The sequence below is a fragment of the Rhinopithecus bieti genome, unplaced genomic scaffold, assembly GCF_001698545.2.
Source record: "Rhinopithecus bieti isolate Rb0 unplaced genomic scaffold, ASM169854v2 scaffold_641, whole genome shotgun sequence".
Classification (NCBI taxonomy): Eukaryota; Metazoa; Chordata; class Mammalia; order Primates; family Cercopithecidae; genus Rhinopithecus; species Rhinopithecus bieti.
In genome coordinates, this window is record NW_016803417.1 from 5465093 (window position 1) to 5476001 (window position 10909).

The 10909-nt window shown below is 42.1% G+C and overlaps 1 protein-coding gene across 1 annotated transcript; it reads right to left on the reverse strand.

The window, feature by feature from the left end:
* Positions 1 to 1754: 1754 nt before the first annotated feature.
* TMEM252 (transmembrane protein 252) lies at positions 1755 to 7616 on the reverse strand. Its single transcript, XM_017883852.1, has 2 exons — positions 7285 to 7616; positions 1755 to 4230 (listed from the first exon to the last, which is right to left on the reverse strand). The coding sequence occupies exons 1-2, from the start codon at positions 7560 to 7562 to the stop codon at positions 3996 to 3998; spliced, it is 513 nt and encodes a 170-aa protein (XP_017739341.1). The 5' UTR covers positions 7563 to 7616; the 3' UTR covers positions 1755 to 3995.
* Positions 7617 to 10909: the final 3293 nt, after the last annotated feature.

Below are 10909 nucleotides of genomic sequence, written 5' to 3' on the forward strand. Positions count from 1 at the left end.
CACTCATTACACCATGTGCCTGCAGAAAAATGGCAAGCAACACAATACATCACATGCTGGTTTTCAACCAGGGCGGGTGTTTGGAAATGTGTGTGTATTTGCCAGAGAGGCATTTAGTGGCAGTAGTAGGAAAGCAAACACGCTAAATATCCTTCTTGGCATCAGCCAGTCCCCAGAACAAAATTTGTTTTGCGTCACCCAGGAATCTTGAGTTTATTACATGTCCTTGAAAATAGATAGGCAGTCATTATTAAAATGAGGTCGTTTATCAACTTGTACTGATCTGAGTGCAGTATACATCCACAGTATTTGCAGGACAAATTGTGTTGCATGACATTAGAGGCGGAAGGGCTTGCATGTGACATGCAGGCTTTCTGCACAGGAAGTCTCAGCTTGATACACAGTCCCATGGATCAGTGTAAGGCATGGGATTTACTTTGACATTCATATGGGTGTGGGGAATTTGAAAAGCATCTGTAGGAGCCGGTAATGATATAACTGTGTGACTCCATTCTGTTGCTGGATCAAGCACTGGATACTCTCAAAATATGTGGACACTGAAATCCCAGACACCTGTCTTAAGGAGCTTCCCATACCTGAATATAGAAGGGTCTGAGAAACTGTGTGCCTTTGGAAATAATGTAACTGCCAGTAAATCAGTCTTTGGCCCTTTGACAGTTACAAACAGCAAGAGATTATCCGAAGCAGCAGAGCTTACAGAATGTCTGTTCCACTCTGACCAGCTGGAGTCCTTACTAGAAGAAATAGCCCATGCAGTTGACAGCCCACTTGGTATGTGAGTCAGCCTAGGTTGTCACGGAACCTTACAGAATATGGAGAAGATATAGATTATAAGTCCATGTCTTTATCATCTTTCCATGCCTATTTGCACCTAATATGTGCCCTGCAATGCAGGGGAGCTAGAGCAATGCCTCACCAAAGACAGTATATTTAAATAGAATCTTAAATGATAGGAGTGTCAGTAAAAGCAATGGTAAGGTTTTGCATGGAGGGTCGAAAATGAACACAGTACATCTCAGATATGCAAAAGATACAGTATAACTTACTCTATAATTGATGATAACTGACCTTATCCTTACCTTCTGGAGTAGTGGTAAGGCCTACTCAAACTTTCTGCTCAAAGGGACATTATGAGATTACAATACTGGAGGGTCTTCAACTCTGAGAACTTCCCTTCCCCATTGACATGTGAACCTACCATCCACAATTGAGAGAAGAGAATGAGCAAAGACTCTTCGTAGTGGGGATTTTTCTCTTTTCACTTTCTCATGTTGCAAGTGCTCTCCCTGTCATTCATGGACCTGTGGTTTCCAATCCATGACCATTAATTTTATAAACCTGAGAAGGAAGAGCAGAGGCAGTATCTATTTATCTTGAGTGAATCATCTAGGGGATGACTAATATAGTATTATGAACTACAATCATACTTTTGTCTGATTTGTCCAGTGGATTTTAATTGCTGGGTCTCTCGAATGTAGAATTTGCTTTGTGTTCTACCCTTGTTCTTGACACATGATTCAGAGTATATATGCTTAAATCAACAAATAACTATTAGCATTTTATTTTCAAAAAGACACACCCAGGTTATTTTCCAGATCAATAGTTAGAGTTCAATAATGTTTGGGTTTGCAGAAAGATCAACTCATTCTGACACTGTTAGTTTAACCAGAGAATAATACTTTGAACTATGATCTTTTATTTTTTTTCCAATGCAAAAAAAAAATAGCAAAAGAAAATTTAAGTACAAAATTTATTGCAGTAAATAGATTAAAACTATTTCTTATGTAAACCAAAATCAACATTTGTTTCACTTGACTACCAGTAGTTGGAAAAATTATCTATTACAAATACAAACTCTGGAGAAAACACCAATGATGGTGCTTGTTCAAGTCAGTGAATGTGCTCAGACCACCAAGGAGAATTTCAGGATAACTCTCTTAGTAGAGAGATAGAAAGAGATGACAAGAGAGGAATAATAAATTACATTACTAATAAATGATCACTTCCTTATTGGACAACCATGAGTGACCTTCATATTTTTATGCCCTCAATGCCAAGGATTTAAATAACAGATTCCCAAATTCATGCTTCATGGACAAGGATTTCCTTTTATGAAGCTTCTTATGCATTTGTCAGGATACACTTTATGCACTCAGCAATGATGGAGAAGAGGAGGCCACAAAGGAGGCTCCATCCCATCTTGACCACCCTCTTCCTCTTTGAATGATCTACATCCTTCTCACCAACTGTCTAAAGCCCCTCCTGTGCCCATTCACCAAGGGCTGTCTCCATTGTGAATCATTCTTCATCATCCATGTAACGAGCAGGAGGAAACTATGCTATGAGGCGAGGGACCAGTTTCTAGGCAGAAAACCTGGAGGACATTTTGCATATTTTAAAAGAAGCTGATTAGCCCTAAAGCAATCTCTGCCGCTTCTCCAAGGGCTTTAAGATATTGCAGCAACCCTGGGGCTCCACTTTCTGTTACAGCCCATTTTCTGAAGGGAGAGAGAAATCCAAACTGTCTCCTAGAAGAAGAGAAGTTAGACAGGGCTACCTAGCTCAAAAGTATGAAGTAAGCCAGTCCTCCCATGTCCCTCTAGGGACCCTTCTTCACCCTCCTAGAAGTCATTGTGTTATTGGAAAAGTTTCTTAACGTCTCAAAATCTCAGTTTTACGCACTTGTAAAATGGGAATAATCATAGTGCCTATCTCTTAAAGATGGAATGAGGGCTAACATGCATGAGAAGCTCATGGCACAGAGCCTGCCATATAACAGGCATTCCACACCTGTGAAGCCAGCATGAATGCCTCACTTGATAGAGGAGAAAACTGAGGCCCGGAGAGATGAAGATCCTTGGCCCAAGTTCAAAAGCATCAGGCTGCACCTCTTTCTACCAACCTGCAACCAGACTTGTCCTCTTGTATTTAAAACACAAAACAATATAATAAAGTTGAAGAGAAACCATCAGTTTTAAAAATGAATGTCCTGAGTCTAAAAGTCAAGATCTGTATCTTGAGACACAAGAAATTTCTGTTGATGATGAACATACATCATTAGAGTTTCTTTTCTTTCAAATTCTAGAGATTTATAAGGGGATTCTTTGAATTACATAAAAATATTTTTTAAACTTTATAAGATTTATATCAAGTGGTATAATATCATCTATGGCCAGTACAAATTCCACCCTATGCCCCGGAATTCCATGTATTATGAATTAACTATTCTGTCTATTCCATTTGGGTCTATAAGCAAATTTATCATGTCTGTTTGTATAAGGACCTCTTTTTAAAGAACATTTTAAACAAAATTTTAACATTTTGTGTTTGAACCATCTTGAAGGCAAATATTACAGTCATTTTCCTTTTACATAGAAAAAATACACATCATGAAAATAAAATAATACAAAATAACATTCATGGGTTCCAAGGGCGTATCTCCCAGGATGTGAAGTACTGCTTCACTCTGGTAGTATGGTCAGCTGGAGGAAACTAGCAAACAAGCTAACACCACCAAAGGCTGAACAATCCATAAATTAAATAACAAACCTTCCCTTTGAGATTACTAGGTGATATAGAACAGGAAGGCACGTGGCTGTCCTGACAACCAGCATCTATTCCTCCCTGGCTGGAGATGAGGTGGTGGGAGGGAAATTGAGTAGGAGCAGAAAGAATCTCTGTAAGCAGAGCTCTCAGAGTAACACCTTTGGGGACCCAAGGCCTGCCGGGGTTAGGATTAGTGTGAATCCTCTGAAATGTCTGCTTGGTGTTGGCCACACCCTTCCAGGGCCCCTGGCCTGCCCTGCCCTGGCATGGCCAATTATGTCTGGAATTCAGGGCTGTCATCCCCTCCCCAAGCTCTCATGTGGGGTCCCTGGTGTGGCTTTTCCTTCCACAGTCCCTCGTTTGCCTTTATCATCGGTAGCTGCTCCCCACAGCGGCGGCATCATGAGTGCTGGAGAGCTTTCTCTGCCTCAGCACTCTTGGCCTTGCCTCTGGGCATCCTCTAAGGTTGCTGTCACCACCAGGCCGGCTATGGACTCTCTATAAGATGGTGGGGCCTCTGGGTGGGAGTCATTTCCATCCTGGAATTCCAGGCCCGTCTCTGTATATAGAGGTGGAGGAATGCCAGAGGCCTCTCTCTCTGGAGGACAGTTCTGCTTTTCCACCTCAAGGCTCTCTTCATAAGCTGGAGGGTAAAAGTCTGGCCTAGGGGACAAAACAGCACAAACATGCATGCGTTATTCAGGCATTAATGCCAAAGAGGCAGACGGCTGCCTCTCTCAGCTCAAATTGTGCGAAGCTAAACTGTTAAGAAACATGGATTTCTGAAACAGATGTACCTCTTCCTGGCATCACCAGTTTTTAAAAAAACGTGCTGCTCTTCCAAAAGAACCTTTTTATCAGCCACAGGATGCCTGCCTCTAGTCATATTTTTTTCCCAGTGGGTTATGCCAAGCTATTCCTTCTCTATTGCTCATTCACTCATGGAAACAGTGAGATCCTTGTCAACAGTAGAGGAGGTGGAGGCTTTGGATAGGGAACTTCTCTCTACCGAGTACTTAGTCCATTCACATCCTTGCTCCCTTTCTCGCATGGCATCATCCCCTCAATTGCACCCACTTTCTCTGATCATCACAGTCAACAAAATAATGAATGAAAACCTACTTTGTGCTGATCCCTGAACTATACTAGATGCCCCGTCTCTATCCTAACACCCTTTCAAGACTCAGTAGCTAGTTTCAAAGAAAACATACAAGCATACTCATTTCTCACATGATACCAACTGACAACTTTATGTAGATTTCAATTGCAACCCTTTCTATGACAGTAGGCTAAAGCAGCCATTCGTTCGGGGGCTGATGTACTCATTGGCCATCTTGCCCAGCATTGCTAATTGTTAAATCCTCCTGGCTTCTCCATCATGAATGAATCTGGGAGAGGGGGAGAGGAGAGGAAGAGAGACCGGTGAGCTCAGCTGAGTTGTGTATTTATAGAGCCATCCTTCCAGTGCTTACAGGGAGTGTTTATGGTGTGTAACCACAACAGAACAGGGACTGCCATTTGTAGCCACAACTCCATTCCAAATGTTACCAGGCCCAAAGCCAGTCACTGAAGAAGTTGTCTACTGTAAGGCATAAATCTCAGCCTTCACTCGGAATAGCCAAGGCTGAGTCATGGGGCACATGTGTAAAGGCATTTTACACAGAAAGGTGAGCTGTTCCCTGGAGTGATTTGAAAGGTTCCAGGATGACTGCTGCCTGCCCCAAATCCCAGCTACCTCTCCCAACCCCACCCTCTTTCAACTGCCATCCACATTCCCAGTCCCCTGAATTCCATCACCGGAGACCCATTTGCTTTGATATCTCAACCTGGGTATCCATTTTGAGTGCAAATGCTTTGGAGAAATCTGACTTCCCAGGCTGACTTGCTAGCCATTCTGCATGGGATGAGCATCTAATTATATGCAGCGAGAAGAGGCAGTAAAATGGGGGTGTAACAATGTCCATAATTGACTTTCAAAGATTTTGGTATGCTGTAATACTATGCATGTGTTAGTCAATTTGAGCTATATCCTAAAGGCAATCAGTTACATGTATCAGAAATTCACACTCTAGAGGTAGTCCTCTAACATTTATACAAAAAGAAATCATCACTCTAGAGGCATCTTCTACAATCACTTCATTTATCATAATTTTTAATCAAACCCAGAAACTCTGCTGGTTTACATACAGTATTACAGTATAACACTGTAAATAAGTTTTGGTTTTCGTGATTATCTTATTAAGTAGCATAAAGGATGCTGAAAGTGGATCTTCATGGGTAAGATTACTTGTATTCAAGATACATGGAGTAGCTAAAATATTTTAGATATTTTCTACTCTTGCACAAAGAGGGCAAAATAATTTATAGTCTTGTAGCCTGTATCTTGAGAATGATGCCTAGGGTGTTATCCCTAAATGGTCCTGTGGCTAGCCAAGAATTAGGAGGTTTCTTGTTGCCTGATACTGACTATAAGATTAACTTAATCTTTTTTCTTCTTGTGGTAAAATATATATAACATAAAATTTACTGTTTTTAAGTGTATAGTTCTCTGGCACTAAATATACTCATATTGCTCTACAACCATCACCTTAAAACTCTCTACTCATTAAACAATAAGTCCCCAATCTCTCCTTCCACCAGCCCCTGGAACCACTGTTCTACTTTCTGTGTCTACGAATTTGACTACACTAGGTACTCATATAAGTGGAATCACACAGTATTTGTCCTTTGTAACTGACTTGTTTCACTTAGCATAATGTTTTCAAGTTCATCCAAGTGGTGGCATGTGCCAGGATTTCCTTCATTTTGAAGGCTAATATTCCATTGCATGTATATACCACATTTTGTTTATCTACTTGATGGACATTTGGGCTGTCTCCACCTTTGGGTTATTGTGAATAAATGTTGCTACAAGCATTGGTGTACAAACATCCGTTTGAATCCCTGCTTTCAGTTCTTTTGTGTATAAACTCAGAATGTAGAATTGCTGGATAAAATGGTAATGCTATATTTAATGTATAGAGGAATCGCCACACTGTTTTCCACAGTGGTTGCCCCATTTTAACATTCCCACCAGCAATGCACAGGATTCCAGTTTCTTGACATCCTCACCAACACTTGCTGTTTGGTTTTGTTTTTTGATGATAACTATCCTAAGGTGTGAGGTGGCGAGATAGAATGAATCTTACCTCTAGAATATTATCACCTTACCCTGAAGGAATGTTTTACGCAAGGTGAGATCACAACACCTAAAAGGAGAGTAAACTGGGACTTCTCTGAGCTCACAGAGAATCCAGGACTCATTTCATGTCGGTTTCCTCATTTGTTGTGTGGCAGAATTTGTTCTGGGACTTGCTTTCCTTAGAACCTTAGAACCAGGTTATGGGAAGTAACTAACCATCACCTGCCACTAATTAATGACAGCTGCCATGATAAAACAAACGAGCCTGGGTTTCTAAATTGGCTTAGGTGGGTTTTCACTGGGGGTAGTGGTAGGGTTTCTCTGAGATGAGTTGCCCCTATATCATGGTTTTCCCCCAAAGATGACACCATTCTTCCTAATAACAACCCCAGAGTAATTCCCTGACAACAAAGCTTTGGTTCTAGACAGCCCATGGGATATGCAAGTTGCTCCATAGTAGGATCAGAAATTACTCAGATCTTATACAGCTCAGACCATCTCAGCCCTCCTTGGTCCCTCTGCTTGTCAGCAAGTACCTGTCCACTGTGGCCAGGGGCAGGGCCCCATGAGCAAGGTGTTGTCCAAGCACATGCCTCAACACTCCTTTGCGTTCAGTCACCTGGCGGTAGTTGCTCCAGAAAATTCCACTCAGAAGGATCACAAATCCCAGAGGCAGAAGCAAGTAGGCCGCAATCAGGCTCCCCCGACAGTTGAATATGGAGTCCCAGGAAATGAAGAAGGCCCCCAGGCAGACCATCAGGAAACCCATCAGGAGGGCAAGAGCACAGAGAACGAGGCCAGTTCTGTTCTGCATCCTTGCACCTTAGGAACCCAGCACCCTGACCCTGCCGCTCCTCTGCTTCCCCGCTTGCTCCAAGGGAATGAGCTCATTAGCCAGCTTGCAGTTTTATATGCTCTGGGACCCACTGGCCTTTGGACAATTAAATGAAACAGGCACTTAGAAACTATTCATTAACCATTGAAAGTAACTGTAATACCCTTGGAGAATCAGCCAAAAAACAGCATTGTATACTGCAGGAAGGAGTGGCTTCGTCTAGCTGTTTTGCTCTTAAGAGTTGGGTAGGACACTCAGCTGTTCCCAGTTATTTGAACGTATGGCCCTTCTTTGATTAAAAGGCACTGGTCTCTCAATCCCCATGGAGGGCAATTCCCCACTAAAAGCTGGAGAAGTTAGCATTCTTTAAAGAACGATCTTCTTTGTGGTTTGGTAAGAAATCCCTTCCTAATTCCTTCTCCCTTTCTCTGTACTAAAAAGGCATTTCTTCAAGGTTGTTAACATGTTTATCTTGCCTCCCTCAACGAATCCCCACTTATTGCCCCCACACTATGATACTGGAATAATTCCAAGACAAAAGTTCAGAATGTGAACTCCGTGATTCCTGCTCTGTTGACAAGATGAAGAGCTTGAGTGGGAGCGGAAGGAGAGTGCTGGAGAGAAGGACTATAACAGTCAGAGCCTCGGGAATTTGGGGGGATTTGGGGCCTGTAATTCCTGCAATCTTTCCCCCTTCAAAAAGTACATATGAAATATAATTCATTTTAGAGGATGCTGCTAAAAATGTTCCCTGTCCTCTCCTCCACACCTCTGCTCTATGTAGCATTGCCTCAAAAAATCTTTCCAACACCAGCCTTCTGTTTCCTGGCTGGAATTTGTTTTCTTTAGCTTGACTGTCTTTGATTGTGGATAGCTTATTTCAGACTTGGTTTATGCCCCGGCTCTGCCCTTTTTTATTTGACACTGTGGCACGTCTCTGCCAAAACCCATAGGAACCCTGGGTTGCTTTTACTCAAGATAGCTTCAGTTCCTCTTTGCGGCTGTTCCACTCCACTACTCAATTACCATTGTTTTCCATTTACTTTCCCAATGAGAGAAGCAGTTTTTTGTGCCATGCCCTAGTAATCCCTCATATAACCTTTAGTCTCATACCCACCATCTCCTTAGCTCTGCCTTCATGTTAGGGCTGGGAGACATGGATATTAGAGAGGAAGGACACTATGGATCAAAAACTATATAAGGCACTTCTCCATTCCAACCTTTAGCCCTTACCTTTATTAGCTTCAGTTTTAACTTTGAACTACCTTGATCTTCTAGTCTTGATATTGTCTTTGTAATCTTAAAACAGCTCTTATTCCCTCCTTCTCTAAACCATGAGATGGAAGATTGCTAAGATGATCCCTAAGGATCCCACCTCCTGATATTCATGTCTTTGTGTAAGTAATCCTCTCCCCTGAGTGTAGGCTGGACATAGTGACTTGATTTTAATCAATAGAATATGGTAAAGGTGTTAGGAAGTTACTTCCATGGAGGCTACCCAAGATTGTGGTTTTCATCTTTCTAGCAGACTCTCTCTATTGCCCTCTTGGCTTGCACCCTTTGAAGAAGGAAGCTGCCATATTGGAGAGGCCCATGAGGCAAGGAATTGAGGGCAGATTCTGGCCAACAGTCAGTGAAGAACTGAGGCCCTTACTCCATCAGCCCATGAGGAACTGCATCCTGTCAATGACCACATGAACTTGGAATCGAATCCTCGTCCCACTGAGCCTTGAGATGACTCTACTCCCAAGCGTCACCTTGACTAAGTGACCCTGAAGTAGAGGACCCAGGTAAGTCATACTCGGATTCCTGACCCACAGAAGCTGTGAGATAAGATGTTTCAGCCAGGATCCTAGATGCCACAAGATGGCAAGAGCTAGAATCAACGAATACATTATGATCAAATCATTTCATGTTATGTGGATGTGACTATTTTAACAAATAAAAGAGGTCACAAGTTTTAAAATGTATATTTTAAAATATGCTAAGTTTTGTGGCAATATTTTAGGCAGCAGTAGATAACTAAAAAAATTATCTTAAGACTTTGTAAATCAGAGGAGACAATCAATGCTAAGTATTTATCACAGTACCTGGCCCAGAGAGTGTCCTATGAAGGTTACCTGTAATCACCCTCACCAATATTGTTATTATCAATGCTGTCATAATTCTAAAAATCTGTGGAAGACCCAGGACCCCCAGCTGAAATGTCTGCACTAGGAGTTGGGTCCCAGGAACAGGTAGATGGTAAGGTCCCAGCATAACGTTAGGAATCAGGTGACGGAAGAAGAGTACTCTCAATGGGAACTGCCCATCAGACAGCTGGGCTTCTCTGTTTTAGACAAAACTGGAGGCAGAAATTAGACTGGGGTTATGACAGGCCAGGCCTCATTCTTGTGATCACATGAACATACGAGCAAATAAGTTTCTCTATACTTTTTCCTCCTCCATGCCAATAAAGTACACTAGAACCATTGCCTTATAGTACGCCAGACAGTTCCTTCCCCTCCAATGCCCTTTGAAGGGGCTCCTGTCATTCCACAGCAGTGTGGTGGTGGTGGTGGTGGTGGCGGTGGTAGTGGTAGTGGTGGTGTGTTTTTGGTGAGAAATTAGGTATGGAAGAGCAAAATCCAGGAAGTGGCAGGGGGATGGAAAGATTCAGTCCCTTTACATAAAATTTACCTGAAATTAAGAATAGTTCCTGGGCTCAGGGTATTTGAGGAATTTATTTTGGGCATCAAGGGGAAAGGGCTGGGAACATTTGCAGCATCTGTGGGAAGTAGACGTGAAAAGGAAAAAAAATCAATATGGAAATATGAAGTATCACAGGGAGCCATATTTCTCCTTCAAAATGACTAAGAAATACTAATGAACACCACACAGTCTATCTGTGTAATAAAACTGTTCCTGAAATACCTCCTAAATCTGTACAAATAAAAGTAAATAAACAAATTTAAAAGGCAAAAGAAAGAGAAATACTGTTGAGGTTATTTTGTGTGTTTATGTTTATTATTAAATATACATTACTAAATAATAGCAATTTTTTTAACTTGACTCTGCTTCAGTTCCTCTTTTTGCCCATCATAAAGCTTTATTATGAGTAATTAAAACTTCACTCGTGGTGGGGCGTGGTGGCTCAGGCCTGTAATCCTAGCACTTTGGGAGGCCAGGGGTGGGGGGGGTGGATCACAAGGTCAGGAGATCGAGACCATCCTGGCTAACACGGTGAAACCCCATCTCTACTAAAAATACAAAAAATTAGCCAGGCGTGGTGATGGGCAGTCCCAGCTACTCTGGAGGTTGAGGCAGGGAAACGGCGTGGACCCGGG

What these genes read in the sequence shown, in the direction of transcription:
- TMEM252 (XM_017883852.1), bottom strand. Translation starts at nt 7,562, where the DNA reads ATGCAGAACAGAACTGGCCTCGTTCTCTGTGCTCTTGCCCTCCTGATG. An exon ending in CCCCTGGCCACAGTGGACAG is followed by an intron (nt 4,231 to 7,284) that starts GTACTTGCTGAC and finishes TTTGTCCCCTAG; the next exon opens with GCCAGACTTTTACCCTCCAG.